Source organism: Pollicipes pollicipes, unplaced genomic scaffold, assembly GCF_011947565.3.
Source record: "Pollicipes pollicipes isolate AB1234 unplaced genomic scaffold, Ppol_2.1 Scaffold_1108;HRSCAF=1285_pilon_pilon_pilon, whole genome shotgun sequence".
NCBI lineage: Eukaryota > Metazoa > Arthropoda > Thecostraca > Pollicipedomorpha > Pollicipedidae > Pollicipes > Pollicipes pollicipes.
Window position 1 is genome coordinate 53,311 of NW_023595874.1, and position 24,587 is coordinate 77,897.

General features: G+C 58.3%; 1 protein-coding gene and 2 pseudogenes across 1 annotated transcript; 1 reads left to right on the top strand and 2 right to left on the bottom strand.

The window, feature by feature from the left end:
• Positions 1–447: 447 nt before the first annotated feature.
• LOC119089620 (sorbitol dehydrogenase) lies at positions 448–6,744 on the bottom strand. Its single transcript, XM_037212440.1, has 8 exons — positions 6,616–6,744; positions 4,515–4,679; positions 3,881–4,040; positions 3,457–3,641; positions 2,847–3,022; positions 2,499–2,518; positions 2,067–2,117; positions 448–1,314 (listed from the first exon to the last, which is right to left on the bottom strand). Exons 1-8 carry the CDS (start codon positions 6,710–6,712, stop codon positions 1,161–1,163), a joined length of 1,008 nt encoding a protein of 335 aa, XP_037068335.1. The 5' UTR covers positions 6,713–6,744; the 3' UTR covers positions 448–1,160.
• A 1,887-nt stretch (positions 6,745–8,631) lies between these two features.
• On the bottom strand, positions 8,632–22,234 carry LOC119089916 (dual specificity mitogen-activated protein kinase kinase 7-like; annotated as a pseudogene).
• Positions 22,235–23,012: 778 nt separating this feature from the next.
• Positions 23,013–24,587, top strand: part of LOC119089705 (dual specificity mitogen-activated protein kinase kinase 7-like) — an 18,715-nt pseudogene continuing 17,140 nt past the window's right edge.

The following is a 24,587-nucleotide window of genomic DNA, read 5'->3' on the forward strand; positions in this document are numbered from 1 at the left end:
GCCATCTGAAGCCCGAGTTCGTCGTCCACGAACGCAGGTCGTCTTCCTCCCCAAGTCACCACCCACGAGCATTCACCTTCTGAAGCCCGGTCACCTGCAGAAGTGCTACTGGTCTGCTCGCGTCAGTCATTGGTCTTCCGACCTGCCGGTCCTCCGAAGGCGTTCGACGTCAGCGTCCACAACACTAACAGACACAAAAAACGTCCGCTCGAACACGTACCCGCCGATCTGTGTCGCGTATTGACTGCACCGAGTGCCCTGGTTCTTCTGAACGGGCTCTGCTGCTCGGTTACTGTCCATGATCTCGATCACAGACCGAGCCGTGTGGCGGCCCGCCGGCGGCGCTAGGGCCGGCTCCGTCCAGTGACAGCTGACCGAAATCAGGGCGGCGCCTGCCGGCCGGTCGGCGCGGACCCCAAGGCCGTGTGGATCAACAGCCCATGCGTCCGGCGTGCTCAGACCGCGAACAGAGGCTGGTGAATCGGTGATGGAATCAGATTCGCGATGGACCCTGGGTAAAGCCACAGCGGAGTCCAAAGTCTGACAAGCTTTTAACTGAGCTGGGATTGCTTCGTTTGAAAATTGGTGGGAGTCGTAACAGTTGACTCAGTGGTTTGGTCAACCCATCAACGATGCTGGAGTAGTCTATTTATCTGCTTCATTATGGATGTGTAAAACGTGTGTCCATCGGTATCTTTCCGACGCCTCGTCTTACTCGCTGGAATGGCCAAAATGTTAGCGAATGTCGCCGGTCAAAGTCGGGTAGGTGATCCGAGAATTCGTGACCGTAGAGATTTTCCTAAGTTGTTGGAGAGGCACGGCCGTCGAGCCGCCCGTCTCTTGTATTGCGCGGTTTCCTCTCTCATCCCGGCTATCCGCATCCGGCTTCCCGCCCCAACACGGACCTCACCATAGACGGATCAGGGTCACGTGACGGCAGACGACGCACTGACGTCAGTTGGCAGCCTCCAGCAGAGCAGTCGGCGTCGGTCGGATCATACCACAGTAACAGAAGTCAGCTGATGATCGATACGATGTCCTGACATTCCCGATCGGGCCGGATCGGATCGTACCGGATCGGATCGGATCGGATCGGCTTGGACGGACCGGTTCGGCGACCTCAGTCAGGCTCTCTGGTGACCGGCCGCCGCCGCCGCCGTTTAGTCCTTGTGCACGGCGATCATGACCTTGATGCCGCGTCCCTCGAGCGCCGTCTGGAAGGCCTGCTCGCTCTGCTCCAGGCTGAAGCGGTGGGTGACGAGCGGGTCCAACCGAACCCGGCCCGACGCCACCAGGTCCAGCGCCGCCTGGTAACTGGGGGCAAGTCAGGTCAGGTCAGGTCAGACAGCGCCGGCTGCAGCTGAGCAAGCTTCTGGGTTACTCAGATGCGGCGAGTGGCGGCTTGTAGGATCACAACAAAGAGTCTGTACTAAACTTAAATTGTTGGCACCCTGGAGCCGATCATGTCCGTCGCAACAATTTCACGATAGAGCTTCCCCTTCCTACTCTCGACGATTTGTGACGCCAGTCACAGTCACAGCCGACAGCGACAGAACGTGGAACTCAGACCAAGTGATTGCCACAGCGTGGACACGCAGAGAGTACAAGGTCTCTGCAGAGCCACGAGTGGGCGCTACATGTCCGCGCGGTCGAAGCTTCTGAAAACCCTACTTTCTGCAACGGAGTAGCGAGAGCGAAATATACTTTTTGACTGAACGCTGCCCACGCCATCGCAAAACCAGTGACACGCGCCCCAATAACACTGCACAACACCCCGACAACACTATGCAACAGCCCGACAACACTATACAATACCCAGACAACACTGTACAACAGCCGGACAACACTGCATAACACCAGTGATACACTCACGTCCCGACAACACTGCACAACACAACTCTGGAGTTGGACTAGTGACACACGCCCCGACGGCACTGCGCAAGGCAACTCTGGAGTGGGGAAACGAGTGCAAAAGTTGCCCACGCGGCCGAGTGGGGTCCGTCCTTACCTCCCGCCGTACTGATGCCCTCCCCCCCCCCCCCCCCCCACCCGTGGGTATGTCTCACCAGTTGGCGTAGCGGAAGATGCCGCAGATGTCCAGCTCCTTTGGCCGTGAGCTGGACAATGGGGCAGCAGTGACGTCCGCAAGGACCGCGACCCACCTGCTCACCCATTCCCGGGCACGGGGCGCCGCCGCCTGACAACCGAGCCAACACACCGTCACCAGCCGGGCACGGGGCGCCGCCGCCTGATAACCGAGCCAACACACCGTCACCAGCCGGGCACGGGGCGCCGCCGCCTGATAACCGAGCCGACACACCGTCATTAGCCGGGCACTAGGGGCCGCCAGCCGCCTGATACCCGAGACAACACACCGTCACCAGCCGGGCACGGGGCGCCGCCGCCGATGATAACGAGCCGATCACACCGTCGCCAGCCCAGGCACGGTGCGCCTGCCCGGCCCTGACAACCGAGGAACAACACACCGTCATTGTAGCCGGGCACGGGGCGCCGCCGCCTGATAACCGAGCCGACACACCGTCGCCCGCCGGGCACGGGGAGCCGCCGCCTGACAACCGAGCCGACACACCGTCGCCAGCCCAGGCCCCCGGGGCTCTCGCGCCTGGACAACTGATGCACAACCACATTGTCCTCCGTAATCGATTGCGAGGATGCATGTGCCTGCAGCATTTAAGCATGCTTAGTTGTGAGATGCGTTTGTAAGGTTTTAGGCCATACTGGGTCACCCCAGCTGAAGATTCTGGCGTTAGCAGTAGTGCTTTTTAGCCCTGTCACCTTGTCTGTTACGGCAGTTCTTGTAAAGAATAGCCATTCGGATGCCTGACCTCGATAGCCATTCTGATGCTGGATGCAGCACCGCAACACTCGATGATGGCGGACGGCCGACCGCCCAGTGCTGCCACCACGCGGTCGGCGATCTCAGCCTCAGACGCGTCGTCAATGAGAACCGTCCCGTTGGCGCCCTGGCCGGCGGCGAACTCCAGGCGGGACTTGGATATATCTGAGAAAAAGGAGGAACGTGGAAACGTTGCCGAGTTCAACGCCTTTTACGCATAATACTTGAGCGATTTGAAGCACGTGCCGACGTCGGCTGGTGCAGGATATGCCACAGGATGGCGTGAAGCTCGAAACCGCGAACAAAACGCCGCAACGGGCATCAGTTAGCTGGCACGCTTCAGATTTCATGAATCCTGCTGTCCTAAATGACGTATGGGTACGACAAGCGTAATCATCACATAAGCACTACCGTAATCCCCGTTAGGCCTCCGGACCTTCCCCGCAGGTCAGGCCTCCGGACCTTCCCCGCATGTCAGGCCTCCGGACCTTCCCGCCCCGCAGTCAACGACTCATCGTGAAGCCCAACTGTAACATCAAATGCCGCACATCCCCAGCGCCTCGGGTCTCGTCCGCAGGGGGGGGGGGGGCGGTACTGACCCGTGACGCAGGCGCTGGCGGCGCCCAGGGCACGAGCCGTGAGCAGACTGACGACACCGATCGGGCCGGCGCCGCAGACCAGCACGCGCGAGCCGAGGCTGACGCCGGCCCGCTGGCAGCTGTACACGGCCACCGTCAGCGGCTCCAGCATAGCGCCCTCCTCCATCGTCACGTGATCCGGCAGCCTGTGACGTCAGAGCGCGGGTCAGCGACTTCAGTATGGCGCCCCCTCCATCGTCACGTGGTCCGGCAGCCTGTGACGTCAGAGCGCGGGCAACGAATCAGAAGGTGAAAATAGCGCTACAGCAGCTGAGCCCTCCAGAGAGATCGTTTCTCTGAACAGGAGTAATTTAGAGGTGGTGGTCATCTCCGTCATCACGGTGCCGAGCGCGGTCTGCTGCTACGCGCCGCTGCGGCGCCTCACTTGAAGCAGAAGTCGGCCGGGTGCCGGTACAGCCGGGTCAGCGTGCCGTCCACTGGAGGCGTGGCGCAGAACTCGACCTCCGGACACACGTTGTAGCGGCCGGTCTTGCAGAGCAGACAGCTACGGCACGGCACCCCCGGCTCGATGGCCACCCGGTCCCCTGCGGCAGAACGGGTCATGACACGGGCGCGGGTCATGTCACGGGACACAGGTCATGTCACGGGTGCGAGTCATGACACGGGGCGCGGGTCATGTCACGGGGCACGGGTCATGTCACGGGTGCTAGTCATGACACGGGGCACGGGTCATGTCACGGGTGCGAGTCATGACACGGGGCACGGGTCATGACACGAAATATGGGTCATGTCAAGGGGTACGGATCATGACACGGAGTGTGGTGACGTTACGCGAGCAGCCCGCTCACGCACTGGTCGTAGTTGACTGTGTAAGTCGAGCACAAACAATCAGATGCAACCATGAGGGCTCTCCGATTCGTAAACGGAATGCTCCCAGTATGCCCTAGCCCTCGGTACAAGCAACGCCGTCTCACTACCCAACCCTCGCGAACGCAGTCAATTCCGCTGAGCGGCGCCAGCACCAGTCACCACTGCCGGCTCCGGCAGTGGTCACTCACCGGGTTGCAGGTGGTGCACCTGGTGCCCGACGCGCACCACGGTGCCGGCCGCCTCGTGGCCGAGCACCATTGGCGCGCGCACCACGAAGCGGGTGGTGCGGCCGCGGTGCCAATAGTGCACATCGGAGCCGCAGATGCCGACGCTGTGGATCCGAACCAGCACGTCTGCCGACGGGGCGCCGAGGTCACGGGGGGGGGGGGTGGATAACGCGGGGCCAGGCGCCGAGGTCAGGGTGGGGGTAACACAGGGCTTGGCTCCGAGATCAGAGTTGGGGGCAACGCGGGGCTAGACACCGAGGTCAGGGTGGGGAGTAACGCGAGGCCAGGCGCCGAGGTCAGGATGGGGGGGGGCACCGCGGGGCCAGGCACCGAGGTCAGGATGGGGGGGGGGGCACCGCGGGGCCAGGCGCCGAGGTCAGGAGGGAGCACCGCGGGCCAGGCGCCGAGGTCAGGATGGGGGCACCGCGGGGCCAGGCGCCGAAGTCGGGGGGGGGCACCGTGGGGCCAGGCGCCGAGGTCAGGATGGGGGGGGGGCACCGGGGCCAGGCGCCGAGGTCAGGGTGGGGGGCACGTGGGGCCAGGCGCCGAGGTCAGGGTGGGGGGGGGGCACCGCGGGGCCAGGCGCCGAGGTCAGGGTGGGGACACCGTGGGCCAGGCGCCGAGGTCAGGGTGGGGGGGGGGCACCACGGGGCCAGGCGCCGAGGTCAGGGTGGGGACACCGTGGGGCCAGGCGCCGAGGTCAGGGTGGTGGGGGGGGGGCACCGCGGGGCCAGGCGCCGAGGTCGAGGATGGGAAGCCACCGCGGGGGCCAGGCGCCGAAGTCAGGGTGGGGGGCAGCGCGGGGCCAGGCGCCGAGGGTCAGGATTGGGGGGGGGCACCGCCGGGGCCAGGCGCCGAGGTCAGGAGGGAGCACCGCTGGGGCCAGGCGCCGCGAACGGCAGGGTGGGGACACCGCGGGGCCAGGCGCCGAGGTCAGGGTGGGGGGGGGGGGCAGCGCGGGGCCAGGCGCCGAGGTCAGGATGGGGGCACCGCGGGGCCAGGCGCCGAGGTCAGGATGGGGGCACCGCGGGGCCAGGCGCCGAAGTCAGGGTGGGGGCAGCGCGGGGCCAGGCGCCGAGGTCAGGATGGGGACACCGTGGGGCCAGGCGCCGAGGTCAGGGTGGGGACACCGTGGGGCCAGGCGCCGAGGTCAGGGTGGGGACACCGCGGGGCCAGGCGCTGAGGTCAGGGTGGGGAGGGGCACCGCGGGGCCAGGCACCGAGGTCAGGATGGGGGGGGGGGCACCGCGGGGCCAGGCGCCGAGGTCAGGGTGGGGACACCGTGGGGCCAAGCTGCCACAGGCTGGGCAGCTCGGGAAGGGGAGCCTGGCACAGGAAGGGTGGGCTGGGGTGGAGCGGGGCCAGGGGCGGGGCCAGGGTGGCGAGAACTGAGGTCGAGGACGGCTCCGGTGGGACCAAACCTAAGCCGAGCTGGCTGGGGAGCGGTCAGAGGGACTCGAGGCTGGGTCAAACTGGGTGGGCCAGACCGCGACCAGGTCAGACTGGGCAACGTCAGATTGAGCAAGTCGGGAATGGGCTGTCCGGACCGGCTCAGGCTGACCCATACTTAACGAATGGCTGAGATAAAGCGCCAGCTTATGTTATCCTTACCGAAATCCCCTGTCCTAGATCAAACGGACAAGACTGCGCCCGGTGCTGGAGCGCTGACACATTACGTCCCTCGCGATTGGCGATGCCCCATGGAGAAAGCGTGTAGTATTTCTGATCATTGGCTACTGACACATGCGATGCAATCAGACACATATATTACACATCCGGTAGAGTAAAACAATCCTAGAAGCATAACGCGCTGTCAAAAGCAGTGCCTCACTGAACTGAAAGTTGGCGCTCCAACCAGTACGAGTGAGCAAAGTCAAAAGAATAAGCCTTTTCAAGCGTAGAAAGGCATAAAAAGCTGACGTCATACACTTTGCTCCCCTGGCTAGCGGGCAGACGTGTCAACGGCCAGACCACGTGACAGCCGAGCGCACTGGCAGTGGCCCGGTGGCAAGGCCCGCGGCGAATGCAGAACACTGGCAGGCGGCAGACGCCTGGCTTCTCACCCTGCGGTCCGACCTCCGGCGGCGTGCGCTGCTCCAGTCGCAGGTCCTGCGCCTTGTACAGCACGGCCGACAGGTTGTCCTCCGCGGCGGCGGTCATGTCGTCAGCCTGCCGTCCGCCCGCACGCCGCGCCGGCCCCTCTCGCGGCTCCGTGCCGACAGGGCCGGACCCGGCCGTCGTGACCTCCGCCAGCTGATCGGCATTCGGATCCGGCCGGGCTGACAGACGGGCGCCAGGCGCGTGGCGCGACTGCTAATGGGCACTCGGCAGGGACGGCCGGCCGTCTGTTTGGCGGCCGCCAGAGGCGGACGGTCGGCCACTGGCGAGCACCAGATATCTCTTGTTTGCGTTTCGTTGACTCGTTTCCACCACAGACATCGTCCCGTGGTCGTTTCAACGCGGCTTTGACATTTTGGAGCTGAGAACAGGCCCACTGTCTGGCAAGTTTAAATGCAAAACGTGCCTCGCTACATGTGGTATTTCATTTCTTGTGCAAGTCGAAAGCTATCAATTTCACTCTGACGGACGCGCTGATGTCTACTGCCTGGGGCTCGCTGTTGACAGTGACACACTTACGCTCACATAAATCGGTCCGACTACTGAGCGGATCTGCTTACGCGGCAGGTCTTTACAAAATGCGTCGTCTTGCGTCAGCCGATGGGATTCGCCACCTTGTCACTGCTACATCAGTGTTCTTGTGGTCTGGTAAGGGGTACCAGCAGCAGCTGGCGCGATGTGCCGGGCAGACGTCCGATCCCGATCAAATGGTGTTTGAGCGAGACCACCTTCCTGACGAACATGATCGAAACAACCCTCTGCACTCTGCACAGATGAATAGTGGGTGTCGGTTGAGTATCATGGCCATGCACGGCCACAAGGCTCAAGGCTGTGATCTCAAGCTCTAATCCCCCCCCCCCAAATCAATACCGAGATCAAAGCGCTTCTATCCTTCCGTCCTGGTCGATCTTGAGGGCAACTTGGACACTCGGCTTGAAACTTCCGGTCACAGGTTTCTGAAGTTCAAGCACGTTACTCCACCGGATAACTCAGTTGAAATGTTACAGCGCATCAGCCAGCATAACGATGTTATCAACGATCTGTCGGACGATAATTGCGAGCCTCGCCACGCACTATAAGATATGATGCATCTTCTCGTCTGCTTCACTTAGTCAACCGCTTCATCAGACACCTGAGGGCTGCAAGTCCAGCATGGTTGCGATCTAAACACAGCAGTCCGTCTAAGAGCGAAGCCACGCAAGACCAAATAACGAAATCGACGGGGGGCTGACCGGGCAAATGGACAACCCACCACACGCCCGCACCACGGATATCCTTCTGCCACATCAGCGAATTTCGCTAAGCGGTCGTCAGAGTCAGACGCGGACTGCATCGTTGCACTTTATTCAATATACACGGTTAGAAAATCGCGCACCACGGCGCGCGCAGCCCGCCGTCGCCACGCGCCCGTCCAACAGACACAGGGGGACACGGAGAGACAGAGAGACCCGTCCTACTCGGTACACAGCGGGTCATATCACAGAGTGGCAGCCCCGGGGGACCGTGACCTTGTGACGTTCACCGGGACGCGGCGCGGCACAGTCGGGCGCCGCGCCGCTTCGGCGCCGCGCGCAAACGCGACATGAGCAATGGTGTCGAGTACTCGCGTGCGGCGGCGGCGACGGCGGCGGCCGGTGATCCGCACCCGGCCGGCGGCAGGACGCCGCGCCGGCCGACACGGGGAGTGGCGCCGGCGCCGGCGCGGGATCGCCTCGGCGAGTGTCCCCCCCGCCGCCGACACGACCAACAGGGAACAAAACGATACACAGGCGTACATTTTGATCAGAATGCTTGAATCAATGACTAGCTTTCTCTCAAAATACTGGACACTAGAGAGCCCGCAGTCTATCCGGGGCCAGCCGGCCGGCGGGCGACGCGGGCCGCAGCGCCACTCGGCTGGCCCGACCTCAGGTCAGCGGCGCCGCCGCGCCCGCCGGCCACGCCCCCCCCCCCCCCCCCCGTCCAGCCACCACACAGACGCGCAACAGAATCCGAAGGTACAAATTATGTCGGGGAGCGGACAGACACCGGCCGTCCGACCGGCGGCGGGCGCCAGGCGACGGCGCCAGAAGACGGGCGAGCCGGCGGCGGCGCAACGTCACAATGGCACATTTCACGAGGTAACCGGCGCCGCGGGTGTTTGAACTTGTTCTCTTGAGGTTGACGCGGCCGGCGCCGGCCGCAGCGCCGGCAGACGCCCGCTACGGCTGGCTGAACATCGGTTGATGCGGCTGGTGCGGGAACGGCCGGCGGTGCGGCTCGGGCGTGTAGAAGACGCGCCCGAACCTGTCCAGCGGCGGCCGGCCGCTGGAACTGGACACGGCGCCGCGTCAGCACGCATCGCGCAGATCAGCGCCGCCGCTCACACATGCTGAGCGCATCAAGCAGGCGGGAGATGCACAAACTGACGACGCAGTCCCGACGCTGACATCGGTATTTGACGCACGTTGTGGCGGGCACAATCAATACTAGCGCTGCATTCTGAAATCAGCCTCGAAAACGGCCCGGCACTGCACCACGCGGACGCCCCTGCAGCCACCACACAGACAAAGCCCTCCCGAGAACAGTGATGAGTCCTGTGGACAGTGCAGCGCGCCGGCCGCTGACTGGTTCGGCTCGGGGCCGGCGTGACGCACCCGTGTGACTGAGCGGCGACGGCGTTTGGCACGGAGTTGGAGCCGGAGCCGCGGAACGCCTCCTGGCGCCGCGTCATCAGCGGCGACGCCATCAGCGAGGACGAGTGGATCCTGCGAACGGCGGCGACGCCAGCGTCACTGTCGGCTCCGACCGGCACCGCGCCCGACCCGGCCGACCGGCCAGCGGTCCCGGCCCGACCCGGCCGACCGGCCAGCGGTCCCGGCCCCGGCCCGACCCGTGCCGGCCGCGCGGGCTGACACAGCACACCGCTGTTGGCCGTTCGAGCTCTCCGGGCCGCCGGGGCTGTGCGACCGCAGCACAGCGGGTGGTCCGTGCGGCTCGGCGAACACGTCACTGGCTCAGTTCTGGTTCGCCACGCGACCAAGCTGGCGTTAGGCGTCGCAAAACAAAGCGGAGCGCGGAAGCGGACCAACGCGAGACGGTGTTGCCTAAAGACGGCTGGGATGCCGCGATCAGGCGACAGGAGAAGCGAATGATTTGAGTCCAGCCCACTCCTGACAGACATCCGTCTACAGACGTCATGACACGCGATTACGCCTTTTTAAAAATAGTTTCGCATGCATGATAGACGTTCACGTTCCTTTACACCCCACCCGCATGCCCACAAGTTTCCCACAACAAGGAGCGCCAGTGACATGGAACCACCCACGCAGACGGATCCACTTCCGACTAGCCGTCTATTTCCTGCCGCCCGCCCCGGCCCGGCCGACACGTCATGCCGCTGCGCTGCAGCGCCGCTGGCCGGCCCACTCACCTCTGCTGCCCGTCAGGGCATGCGTTCAGCCCCAAAAAGCTGTACAGGCCCGAGCGCTCGGAGAATCGGCCGCGGGGTGCCCACGGCTCGGGCACAAACCTGCCCGTGCAGCGGAGGGCGCCGTCAGTCGGCGCACGGAGCGGCGCGGCCAGGCGGCATGCAGCCAGAAGCGACACGCTCGCGCAACGCACACACGCACACAGAGAAAGGGGCCACGCCTTCACGAGTGCCAGGCGGCCGATGCGGGCCTTGACGCGGGCCTCTGACGGGACGGCGCCACCAATAGAAACAGGTGAAAGCTTGAGGAGCCCGCGGAGATCATGGTGGAGCTGATCCAGAGCCGTCAAGCATAGAACAAATGCAGCGAAAATGTCAGCAAGAGTAGTCGCACTAGACCCCACTAACATAGCCCGTATTTCAGGTGGCCACATCTACGCCCTGCCCCGTGGAGGCGCGGTCCTGGGGCACACGGACAGCATGACAGCAGCGGCGGCGGCGGCGGCGGCTCTCTGCCGCGCTGTGGTTAGAGTCACACAAGACGGCAGCGCGCTGGCGACTACGGCAAGCGCCGACGGCTCTCTGTCAGGTGCATGGGTTAGACCGACCACGGGCCGGCCGAAGCTGAGGCTCGCCGCCACTGTCCACAGGCGGGTGTCGCTGGAGCGCGGCCACAGCGCGGTCTCTGACGACGTCCGTCGGCAAATAATGACGATTTGGATCATCAAGGACCAAAAACTGGACAAGGGACAGTACATTCTGAACACAAACGGGGATTTCGCTAATCGGTTGGTTGTCCGTTTCATGGTATCGCATGTCTTGTGCAGGGACCGATCATGGAAATCATGGTCGATGGTTCAGTAGCAGCGCAGGTGACGTTGACCCAGCTGGGTTTTAGCCCAACGTCATATATGACGTGACATATACGGCCAACTGAGGTTTTCTCGCTTTCCCGTTGCAAACCGAGCAACTTATACTACTGCTTATCAAAGAACAGTCGAACACCGCTGCACACACATTCTTCTCATTTGCTTCTACTACAACGCTAGATCGGATATATGCCACGATCGAACAAGCCTACAATTTGCATACAATACTCTACAGGAATTGGAGAGAAGTGCCCGCAATCATCCTATGAAATCGATCAAACACTTGGCCACGCCCAGGGAGGACGTACCAGCTCGTCTCTCTCTCATCGCTCTCTTCTCTCTCTCTCCTCTCTCTTCTCTCTCTCCTCTCCTCTCTCTCTCTCTCTCTCTTCCCTCTCTCTCTCTCTCTCTCCTCTCTCTCTCTTTCTTCTCTCCTCGTCTCTCTTCTCTCTCTCTATCTCTTCTCTCTCTCTTATCTCTCTCTCTCTCTCTCTCTCTTCTCTCTCTCTCTCTCTCTCTCTCCTCTCTCTTCTTCTCTCTCTCTCTCTCTCTCTCTCTCTCTCCTCTTCTCTCTCTCTCTCTCTCTCTCTCTCTCTCTCTCTCTCTTCTCTCTCTCTCTCTCTCTCTCTTCTCTCTCTCTCTTCTCTCTCTCTCTCTCTCTCCTCTCTCTCTCTCTCTCTCCTCTCTCTCTCTCTCTCTCTCTCTCTTCTCTCTCTCTCTCTCTCTCTCTCTCTCTCTCTCTCTCCTCTCTCTCTCTCCTCTCTCTCTCTCTCTCTCTCTCTCTCTCTCTCTCCTCTCTCTCTCTCCTCTCTCTCTCTCCTCTCTCTCTCACACACACACACGCTCTCTCACACACGCTCTCTCACACACGCTCTCTCACACACGCTCTCTCACACACGCTCTCTCACACACGCTCTCTCACACACGCTCTCTCACACACGCTCTCACACACGCTCTCACACACGCTCTCACACACGCTCTCTGACACACGCTCTCTGACGCACGCTCTCTGACACACGCTCTCTCACACTCTCTGTCTCTCACGCTCTCTCACACTCTCTGTCTCTCACGCTCTCTCACACTCTCTGTCTCTCACGCTCTCTCACACTCTCTGTCTCTCACGCTCTCTCACACTCTCTGTCTCTCACGCTCTCTCTCTCCCTTTCTGTATAAGCGCTTTTCGATGTACTGCTACCACATGCTCTAAATCTCTCTTAAATTAATGGATATTTTATAACAACAGACATCCACAATTGTTTAACCGCGCCTGCTGGTCAGCAAATAAGCATTTGGTCATTTCTTGAGAGCTTTCCAGGCCGCCACTGTCGCCTATCTGACAACACACAAACCTCTGGCAAACTGGGCTTCTATGTCTGCACACATGCACGCTCGGCTCCATATCCGAGCCCAGCGCGCTGAGCCGCCACCCGCCAATGCTCTTGGGCGACACGGAGAAATGCGTCTACCCCCAGCGGTCCTGAGTGTGGGGACGGGGCGATGTTTCCCTGTGTCACGTGACATTGTTCTGCGTAATCGTGCACTATCTGCCGCAACGGCCTGTTCGTGTGTGTCATGCGATTTACAAGCCTGTTGACCGTGTTCCCTGCTCTTTTTCACCATGTAGCCGTTGCGACCAGTCGTAACGGTAACGCTCCTCGTGTTGCCCGTACAGCCCAAACGCAACTCACCTCATCCACCTCAACCGCCACGGCACTAACATCACACGCCACGTTGTGACCAGTCGCAACGGTAACGCTCCTCGTGTTGCCCGTACAGCCCAAACGCAACTCACCTCATCCACCTCAACCGCCACAGCACTAACATCACACGCCAAACACCCACACCGCCACACCGCATCCACGCCAACAGCAAAACCACCGCCCTGTCCACACAAAGCCCACCGCCCGCACACCACACTGGAGCACCGAGCAGACGCCGCACCCGGCCTCCCCACCGACCAGCGGCGGCCGGCCGGCCGGCCGGCGGCGCCGGGCGCGGCGACGGAGCCGGGCTCGCGCCGGGGGCCGGGGCGTTACCGGGCGGCCGCAGGACGGCGGCGGCCGACACACGGCCGGCCGCTAGCTGGGGCAGCAGCACGTCCACACGGACAGCGACCACTTGGGCGGCTTCACACTGCAACGGCGGCACAGGGGTCCACCGGCTGGCGGCGGTCGGCTGGCGCGCCCGGCGCCCGTGCGTCGCCGCCTCCGCTTACGGTACCGGGACAGCCGGCGGCAGCGGCAACGGCAGCGGCGCTACCACTTACGCAGCGAACGATGGGCTTTTTCGGAACCAAAGATCCATGAAACAATGTTGGCAGGGAGGTTTGTACGCAGTGTTCCAAATGCATACTGACTAGTGTCTGGATATGCGTTTAGGTTGTCCAGCGCCTCTGATAGTGTACCTCCACATACAGGATAATATATCCGATCACAACCTAACTGCATTAATTGGACACAAAGTTCACCACGGCTACGACCGAAGAGCGCTGAATAAGTTTGTTTGCCTATCATCAAACCTGTAAGATGGGGGGGGGGGGGGAGGTGGTAGCGATTGCATCCCTTCGAGGAGTAGCCGCATCCGCTACTTCATCGATAGCCGAGCGATGACGTCACCGATAACACAGCCCTCTGACGACATGGGGGACCGCGCGCGTGTCGTCGAGCGGCGGCATCGCGGACAAGTGTCCATCCGGTCAGCGTACCGGGCTGCCACCGCTGTACCGGTGCCCAGCGGTGCCAGCGTGCGCTCAGTGGTCCGCACACAGCCTTCATAACATTCTGCACAACACACTGGGATGTGTCGCGACCCTAAGGCTGACGACGCAGAACTACCAGGCTATTGCCCCCGCCGCGATGCTCAGGATCTCGTCGACAGGACCTTTCACTGTACCTAAACGATAGTCCAAGCGTTGGTTAGTAAGCATCACTCACTACCTACACGGACACAGGACGACAGTTATGCGGTGCAGCTCGTCGTCGCGGCGTCCCCCTACCGCGCGCGCGCTTGAACACACTGCACCCTACCGGCGTCTGCGAGGAGGCGGCGCCCCCAGCTGCGGCCACACACGAGCCACGCACGGCATACCTGCCGCCGCTGCTCCCGGTAATGGCGCCAGCCTCGACCCCGTCTGACCCTCCGACGACTCCGGCTCTGCCGCCCCGCCCCGGGCCCGCAGGCCCACACCGACCTCTCCGGCTCCGGGGTGCGCCGTCGGCTGTGGAAGGGGTGGTGCGGCGAGGCCGGCGGCGGGGTGCGGCGCCGTGTCGTCGGCGTCTTGATGCCGCTCGTCTGCGCCTGCACGTCTGAAACGGCCGACGCCGGCTACTCAGCACGACACACAGACAAGGGCCGGCGGCGGACAGTCAGCACGACACACGCAGACACAGACAACGGCCGGCGGCGGCCGGTCAGCACGGCACACAGACAACGGCCGGCGGCGGCCAGTAAGCACGACACACACAGACACAGACAACGGCCGGCGGCGGCCGGTCAGCACGGCACACAGACAACGGCCGGCGGCGGCCAGTCAGCACGACACGCAGACACAGACAACGGCCAGCGGCGGCCAGTCAGCACGGCACACAGACAGACAACGGCCGACGGCGGCCAGTCAGCACGGCACATAGACAACGGCCGGCGGCGGCCAGTCAGCACGACACACAGACACAGACAACGGCCAGCGGCGGCCAGTCAGCACGGCACACAGACAACGGCCGGCGGCGGCCAGTCAGCACGACACACGCAGACACAGACAAGGACCGGCAGCGGTCAGCCAGTACGGCACACACAGACACAGACAAGGACCGGCGGCGGCCAGTCAGTACGGACATACAGACGACGACCAGCAGCGGCCTGCCAGTAAGGCACACAAAGACACACACAACGGCCGGCGGCGGTCAGTCGTTAGGACACACACACGCACAGACTACGTCCGGGGGCGGACCCGGGGATGTCTGTGCTGTGCTGGGGTGCGCACGGTCCGTGACTTTGTGCGAATGTGCTGAGTTAAGCGTGTTGGGCGAAATAAATATGACACCGCAGGACACACCGCCTGCATAGTTTTGTTTACATTATATTTGTTAGCTCGAAATCTACCCACGAGGTGGCTTTTTAGGTCTTCGGCTCGTTACAACATTCGTTAGGTTTGGCTCGTTACAACATATTAAAAAAACTATAAAAGACGATACTACGAAATACACCGTAAAATGCAATATAACGAAATGCACCCTAAAATGCGATATTACGTAATAACACTACATGAACATATAGTGCTTTAAAATGCGATGCACAAAATACGACATAACAAAATACGATGCTATAGATGCGTACGAGGCCGAACAATGAATCCAAAAGATGCTATAAATTGACAACAAAATGTGCCGAACCCATAGCATCGGCGAGACGAGCCAGTGGGCAAACGAGGGATCGTGAGTGAACAAATATTGTTCGAACCCCACAGGCGCAAACTTCTTCATTGCTGACGTGTTTCATAACCATGGGAGTCACACATGACGCGCCTCACTTAAGATTTGACCCATGCACCAAGGCACTAAACACTCATCCTAAATCGCATCTCTTCGTACGTACGTATCTAATCGTACCTAACTCATCATAAACAAACAAGATGGGTGATCCTTATCACAAACAGGAGGACACTAACAATCTATTAATACAGCACGGCCGTCTATACTGACACCAAAGCCCAGGACGTATGAGTAAGCTTCACACGCTGTTATCGTGAGCCCGCAGGTGGGCTCACGCTGGTCCTGCGCACACTCCAGCGGATAGCTGATGAGCCAATGTGGCACGCAGCCCGCCCCTTGCAGCGGTTCGGACAGATCGCGCAGCCCCGTGATCTGGCCGCGCGGTACATAGAACACGCGCGCGCACGCACGCACACCCACCCACGCTGCATGACATGAACGGCGGCACGGCTCGCAGCGCGACAGCGCTCTTTGCGCTGCCAAGATCCGCCCAGAGTCGGACGCCACCGGTGCCGCGGGAGCGCCGGACCCCGCCGGCCGGGCCCAGCCGGCAGCCCGCGCGCGCACTCACCTCTGAACCAGGAGGAGACGTCCACGCGCATGCGCTCCGACTTGCGGATGAAGTCGTGCTCAATGAGCCGCTTGTACTTGGGCCGGTGCTTGTAGTCTTTGGTGAGGCAGTCCTTGACGAAGCGGCGCAGCTCGGGACTGAAGCCGCGCCCCTCCGGCAGCAGCGGCGCGTCATTCTTCAGCACCTGAGCACCGCCAAGCCGGCCGTCAGCGTTGAACACGGACTCACGGTGGCGATCTGTGCCCGGCGCATCAAGGCACGCGCCCGGCACAGAAAACAATAACACGGTCACAATTTTCTATGTGTTTCTTGGAATGGCCAACGTCGTTGCTGCTGATATGCCAACAGCTAGTGACTTGTGTTTGCGCGAGGAACGGAAAATTCACCCACTACATCGAGAACTATACAACCGCACGGACTTTACGTCTTGATGCCTTTAGGTACCAAACAAAGCAACTTAATGTCTTGAAGAGGCTCTCATTAACAATGTTCTGTTAATGAGAGCCTCTGGCGGTCGCCTCTCCAGTGCTAGAGGCGATCACCAACTCTCACATTTCCCCACACTTCCAATCCCAATCAGTCAGCAAACAAGACAACAGGACAGCGGCGGTGTTTGTGATGTGATCGAGCAATACAAAACACATTCGTCATATCAAATGCAGTGTGAGTGCCATTCTACCCCAACCGAAGCTAGATGCTGCAGTGGCACTACCGACAGAGTTGCATCCTAGCACCTTCCGACATCCGCAACCGAAGCCAGGCTTGCGCGTGGTCACATGCCCGTCGCTCCGTATTTTGGTGGGTAGCCACTGGCTGTCGCCCTGCGCCGAAAACAGGCGGATGACCAATGATCTCCGCAGCACAGCCGCGCGGCACCTGCCGCACCAGGCGAGCTGTGCGCCGGTGCGCGCCGGCAGCGCACACCCACCTTAGTGAGCGCCTCGAACTCGGACTTGCAGTCGGCGTACGGCAGAATGCCGGTGGCCAGCTCCACCAGCGTGATGCCCAGCGACCAGACGTCGGCGCGGATGTCGTAGTCGGGCCTGTCAGGATTCGGCGGCTCGATGCGCTCCGGCTGGCCGGCCACAGGCAGACGGGGTCACAAGGCCGCCCCGGAAGGTCACGCGGGGTGACAGGGTCACACGGCAGCCCCGGGAGGTCACGTGGGGTGACGGGGTCACAAGGCCGCCCCGGGAGGTCACGTGGGGTGACGGGGACGACACAGGCTGTGACACAAAGCCCCGAGGTCCATTCGGCGGCAGCCGGCAACGGGCAGACGGGGTCACAAGGCCGCCCTGGAAAGTCACGTGGGGTGACGGTGACGACACAGGCTGTGGCACAGAGCGCCGAGGTCACACTGAAGCTGCCCAGTGGACGTCCGACCTGAGGCCACACGTCTGAGGTCGCCAGCAGCCAGTCAGGAGCCGCGCACGTGACAGCCACATCGCCTCCGATGTCATTCAACACGTACACGCAGGAATCACCACCAATAACTGGTCGCTTTGCTTAGTTTTGTGCGCCTCGTTTGGACGAATTAACGTCAGTTTTACTCAAACTCGATAAAAGCGATGAGCAAAATCCATCACCACCGCTTGCATCGCAAATCCACCGGAAAATCGTTCATGTTCGACAAAAATATGCAAGCTTGATGCTTCAGAGAGCATAACACTAAGTTCATCATAACATCATAGCATCACCTAAGTTCCGTCGTGTTCATGCTTTCTAGGCAAATGTCTTGACTGAACTCATTTCATAAATCACTCAATACAATACATATCTCACAACCATTAAAACTACTCACTCTTCCCATTTATCTAAAGAGGTCTCTGAAATATAAAAATGCTTATAATTTGCCTGGTTGTAACTTGGAGCCTTGGAGAGATCATCCACTGGGCCTGCGTGCTACCTCAACATCAAATCCTCCTAAACTATTCTGTCTATCCCAAAACCTTCAGCAACGTACTGGCAACCATCACAGACACGGGTATTGATGTGTGTCCTTTTGCGTGGGTCGCTGCCCCCCCCCCCCCCCCCCCACCCCTCTCCCATGTCCGACTTGCCCCGCCCCAACGATGAATTTGCTCCACCCAACTTTCTGGAAGCTTGGTGTAAGCAGAACATTCAAAAGGGGAGCTCAAACTTATATGCATGTTGAAGAAAGTTCAGAAAAGCTGTTTCACAGCCAAAACAAAGACAATAAAACCGCGATGTCCTGTCAAGTACAGCTGATTGAGCTGGTGCTTAAAGATCACCACGTTTATGCCCTATTTCTTTGATTGTTTTCTGTTAACCTGAATGCTGCATGATTTTATAAAAAAAACTTCATGTCTTGTCGAGTCCGGTCTAGATTTATTGCAGGACATTATTCAGCGATGTTTCAACTTCCTACAGCCTACGATAATTTGCGTTATTCCGTCACGCCGTCTTATCCGAGGCTATAGAAAAGAACACGGCTAGGTATTACCAATGGATCGTCGTTCAATGAAAACAACCCGATCGCACATCGGCAAACCAAAACTTGACGAATCCACCAGCCGTTCACATTCTGAAGCATACCTGACATGTGTCAGCCTCTACTTCGACGTAAATTTGCAATGGAACGGTTTCATGAGCCCGACGACACCCGCTGACTCAACCGATAGCGATAATAATTCAACAACGATCTGAATCTAATCGAACAGCATACAACTAGTACCGACCGCAAAATCTCGTTGACACCAAACTCCTGCTATTTCTGATAAGCTCTTTTTCCGCCAGTTTCAAACGACAGTCGCATCGACCCACCCAACCCCACCCCGCTATCGGTCCGCGTTATAAAAACGGCGAACCAAGGCAAGGGTTACGCATTGTAAGACTTGAATTCATCACACTTGGATATTTTATTTTCTATTCTGCGAACTTCCTATCGGATGCCGGGGGGTCTATGTGGTATACCTATCGAATACTGTCAAAAGCCCAATATACCCGATGTTTCTTTGTGAAATGGACACGAAATCTCCAACCGCACACACGAATGAACAGAACACCGATCGTAACGTACCTCTATTAGTCCTAATTGGCCTTCTCGTCCTAAGCCTCGCGGTTCGTAATCCTTCCTCTGCACTTGCCTCATGCGCTGAAAAACTACCCATCAGCGCGGGTTTGGCGCCTCTTGCTTGTCTGCCATATTCGGCTCCGCATGAAAATCCGCTGACGACGCGAGCAGTGGCACCGCCCCACGCCATGCAATAGCCAATCACGCGCCGGGGAGCCCGGAGCGCGGAGACGTCTCCGTGGCAACCGCGAGAAAAGCGGGAAACTTCCACCCATCGCGTGGCCGTCTGTGAGGGCTCCCGGGAAATGCACCCGGGGCATCTCAGCCCGACTCCGGCAGGCGGAGACGCACAGGTAGGCAACGTTGGCACGGATGTGATGTACATGACATTATGTAGTGAGAGCACAGATGAAGCCAGACCCAGTTGGAGTGTGGGTGAGAACGGATGGGTTGGTGGATATTGGAGAAAATAGTTTGAAACGGTTTGTGGGACGATGGAAATTAATGTGACGTGTGCGTGTCTGGTTCTTCTAGCTAAGTGTGAATCATAATTGCGAGGCTTTTCACGGAGTTTCGCGGGTTCATGACACGAAATCCGGAGCACTTTTGCCAGAGTTGAATTATCGGACATGTTTCATTTTTCTGGCATGAAATCCGGAGCACTTTTACCAGGGTTGAATTATCGGACAAAGTGCTAAAATTCTAACACTGATCTGATCTGATCTGATCTGATCTGATCCAACCCTGACCCAATCTGGCCAGATCAGAGCCGACCCCGCCGGGCCGGGGCAGGCCTCGACTCACGGCCATGTACGCTGCAGAGCCGGCGGTGCGCGTCTTGGCCTTGGAGTCGACCAGCCGGCCCGAGATGCCGAAGTCGCACAGCTTCACCTGGCCGGTCTCGTCCAGCAGGATGTTGGACGGCTTCACGTCCCGGTGTATGACACCGTGCTTGTCCTTCAGGTAGTGCAGCGCCTTCACCGTCTGCCGGGCGGTGCCAGGGACGGCGTCAGGGGCGATATCCGGGAGGGGGTCGGGGTCATGGCAAGGTCAGGGGCCGGATCGGGGAAGGGTCAGGGGCAGAGTCGGGACAGAGTCAAAGGCAAGGTGAGGGAAGGGTCACGGGCGAGGTCGTGGCAGGGTCAGGGCCAGGAGTGAGGTTGGGGCAGGGTCAGGGGTGGATTCCGGGCAGGTTCAGGCGCTGGGTCGGCTTTGGGTCAGGGGGTGGGGTCGAGGTGGGGTCAGGCGCCGGGTTCGGGTTTGGGTCAGGTTCGAGGTCGGAGCAGGGTCAGAGATGGAATCACAGTGGGGTCCGATGCGGGGCGTGAGAACGAGGACGGGGGCGGGACGGGGGCGGGACGGGGCGGGGCATGGTCCGCCCGCGGGAGGAATAAGACCAGGGTAAGGACGAATCGGGTGCGGTGTCGTTACAGAGTCAGAACCCAAGGCAAGGGTCAGGGGCAGGGTCACGACGAGCTTGGGATAGGGTCAGCGTGGGCCTAGGTCAGGGTCAGGGCGGTCACACGGGCGGCAGTAGCGACAACGTGCGCCGGCGGCCCGGCCCCGCACAGCCGGGTGACCTCATGACGATAACTTGCGCTCAAGCGCGCTTAAGCCGCCCCTTTGTCTATCACCAGCCCAGCAGGGTACACAATCGCACTCGCCACCTGGCGCAACGTCCGGACCCCCGCGCTGCAGCGGATGTGGACGCGATACCGCTCGCTGGTCCCGTAATCTCAGCGCTATCTCGGCGTGCCACCGATCGGCCACTCATCATGGCAAGGACGTCGCAAAGCCGGGCCGGAGCAGCTATCTGTGAGCCCGGTATTCCGGCAGGTGACGCGCCCGGCGGGGAGGCCCCGGCCGCCGGCCCGCTCTCACCGAGACGGTGATCTTGCCCAGTATCGGCTCCGGGATGGGCTTGTTGCCATCTTCTTGAGCAGCTTGTCCAGGCAGGTGGCCATCAGCTCCATGCAGATCCAGACGTCGGCGTCGTGCTGACGAAGCAGCCCAGGCACTGCACGATGTACGGGGCAGTCGTGTGACTTGAGCACCACGTCCAGGTCCATGAATGATCCGCTTGTTCTCCTCCGGATTGCCGCTGCGCCGCATTTGCTGTCGGTGGGAAGTTGTTGCCTGGTCAGCCGGAGATCGGGGGGGGGGGGGGGGAGGGGTGCCGGCGCAGCCACCCGACACTAGCCATGTACTAGTCACGCGGTAAATGCACCAACCATTTCTGCTTTCTGTCTGCACTTATTGTGTCCTAACCAATTTGAAGCACACATGATGGCTGAAACGGGCCAGCTTTTATCTAAATAGTCTGATCAAAATACTACAACCTAATTGTCAGACGTATCAAATTTAAAAAGTGAACCCATGAACCCAGTGCTGAGTAGATATAATAAATTTTACATTTAAGCGGACCTACTGTTGTGTAACATGACAAAGCAAGGGCACCTTAGTTACCTTCACTGCTAACACCTTCCCACTGGGTTTGTGAACCATTTTCACCACGTGACCGCAGCTACCCGTTCCTAGTTCGCCCACGTGCTGCAGATCCTCCGGTGACGCTTTGAACCTCTGAAAAGTGGGCAGGTGGAATGAGTACACTGATGATATCCTGCATGCCCAGCAACTCTTGTGCACTCATCAGCACTACACAAATGTCTACAGCCTACAATATCCGCATACAGTGCGAATTTGGAACAAAGCTGTTGAAGTGAACAAGGACGTCTGCACAAAATTCAAGGAAAACACTGTGAATGATGCAGTGTTCCTAAGCCATACTCCTGTAGTGAGGTTTTGCATGAGAAACAATAAAAAAACACGAGTAAATCAGAATACTTAACATCTCTATGATTTCGTCTTAGGCTGGAGGTCGACAGTGAAGGTGATAATTTGGGCTATACAGCGCACCGACTGCCCTGGTCACATGACTCCCATCCAACTAGTGTGAAGACGGTAAATGAGGCACCTGCTACCCACCACCAATGGCCCAGAGAGGAGTGCACAACTGGAGCCAATACAAACACAGAGGACCACACAGTTCCAGTCACCCCGTCTGTTCCCCACTCCCATCGGCCGGAGCAGGCCACGCGGGCCTCGTCCCGGAGACGCCCCCTCCGCCGGGCCGTACCACGCCGTCGATGGTCAGGATGCCTGTCATCTGCATGATCTCGCGCATCTTGGTTTGTATCTCGAGCTATTGACGCGCCGGAAGGGAGTGGCCGGGAACTGCAGGTTGCGCGGCCGCCGCTGCTGTCGTCGCCGCCGCCGCCCGAGAAGTCGCTGATTGGCACTGCAACACAGCAAGGGAGGGGTGGGCAAAGTCTGCAGACTGCACACTGAGAGCCCCACCTGACTGAGAAGTCGCTGATCAGTACCGCAGCATAGGGAGGGAGGGGGGCAAGGTTAGCAGGACTGCACACTGAGGGCCCCACCATGACCGAGAAGCTAATGATCAGCACTGCACTGCTGGGGGCAGGGGGGGGGGGGGGGGGGAGGAATGGTCAGCAGACTGCACACAAACAGCACTGCACACCAGCAGACAGCCAGTTATGATATATTTGTGCCTACAGTGGTGTCATATTCATTACACGGTGGATGACTGTTGATGTCATCTAAGGATGTTAGGTGGCAGATGAAGGTGTTGTGTATGTGATTTAATTAAAAATAAGTTCATGTACATAAATAATGTGATTGTGATTGGGCATTAGATCTACTATCAGAGCATAAGTTTGTTTTTTGGTGGTGGGGGTGGGGTCCCAGAGGTTCTACAACAGTAAGCCAACTTGCTTCAATGTTTTAACAGTCACAAAACCATGGTCAATTTTCACTTCAGTTTAATCTCATCCATGCTGAAGTTCTAACTACAGAACACACACTTATTCAAACGGGTAATACAGTGCATCTTATGCTTAGTGAAAGCAGTCAACATTTCTTTCCATATCCACCTCTGTGGTCCAGGGGAAGATGCTGGTCTTGCAATCCAGCAGCACTGGGTACAAGTCCCAGAGTGGGTGCATTGTTTGACCTGACTAATGGAAAGGTGGGCTGACAACTGGCCAATGAGGGTTAACCCAGGCCCAAGGTGGGCCCCAGCTATGCTTAGCAGGTACTCTGAATCCCAAGTCATCCCATGCAAACCATTCAGAACAAATATATAAAAAAACTATCTCATGTGGCATTTCAAAGATCCAAAGAGTCCCATTATGAAATTTGAAACCTTTAGAAAGTGGCACTTATTTGTACATATTAAACCTTATATATTAGAAGTATGTTATGCAATAATTCTAATTTCATATCTTACACAGACCTTCTATAAATGAGGACTCCATGTATCAGTTTGCCCTTTCCAAATTCCAGGCTAGCAGTGCATCGCAAACTCCCCAAACGACCAGGGCCTCCAATTGCCTACCCTGGCACAAGGACCTGTGGCTTCCCTTTTGGCTTGACAGGGATTAAACCCTGACTTAAAATGCCCACAACAGTTGACATAACATTGCTAGATCCCACAATAAGTTGGAGGCCAAAACATGATTCAAAACCAGTGGCAAGTATATGGCTAATCGTGAATGATTTTTATGAAGACTTATCTTCAACTGTTACTGGGAAGTTTTTTCACAGATGTGCCCCACCTTAATAACAACATCAATAAACCACTATGACCATTAAAGTGTAGCTTATGTTCAGTCCTGACTATTTCCAACCAGTAATTTATTATTAATATTACGGTGTGCATGCAAAAATGGCTATGTTTAATTTTCAACACATTGTGACAGATAACTCAGCATAAGCTAATTTGTGCTGTGTTTATAGCATAGTTGTTGTAAGTTCACAATGAACTTACCTAAATCTATGACTCAAATGGTAAAACAATTTTCCTTCTATATGTACAAAGATTCCACACTGACTATGAACATATCAAATTACAGCAAAAGAGCATAATATTCCAAAACCTTTTTCAACAATAAACTAATTATGTATCAGTAACTACTGATAGTGAGCATGCTGTGTCAAATGTTCCAGTCCTGACTCTAAGTGGCAGCAGTGTAACAAAGACTGAACTTGAAGACATCATATTATACTGATGGTCCTTATCCAAAGATAGGTGGTGATTCTGCTGGTATATGTCCCCCTATCTCATACTGGCAGATGGCAGAGATCCGTACCTAAAAATATTATGCTAGTTTTCATAATTGATTGTAGCCAAATCAAAATATGAAGGAAAGATCAAGTGTCTTGAGGATGAAGCAGATCACCGGACCTCATTTCAATGCTAATGTATATTATCAATGCATGCAAACTACAAAATAAAATATGAGACACAAAGAGTAAAGTATGATGAAATGTTTTGCTACAAACCTCATCTATAGAGCAGCACAAACATAAGCTGGTGTACCTGAATGTTTAGATTATATACATTGAGTTGCCATTCCCTAGCAGAAGTGTAGACATCACTTTCATTTTCCTGTTGCAGGAAAATTTCAAGGTCTGTAAATCTTAACATCATCTCCAGAGACACTAAGCCACTTACCCACCTGAAAG

Excerpts from the sequence above, each read along its gene's own strand:
- LOC119089620 (XM_037212440.1), bottom strand. The coding sequence starts at position 6,712 with ATGACCGCCGCCGCGGAGGACAACCTGTCGGCCGTGCTGTACAAGGCG. Across the intron at positions 2,118-2,498 it reads GCGGCGGCGCCCCGTGCCCG|CTCACGGCCAAAGGAGCTGG; the intron begins GCTACAATGACG and ends CCCATTGTCCAG. Across the intron at positions 1,315-2,066 it reads ATCTTCCGCTACGCCAACTG|TTACCAGGCGGCGCTGGACC; the intron begins GTGAGACATACC and ends ACTTGCCCCCAG.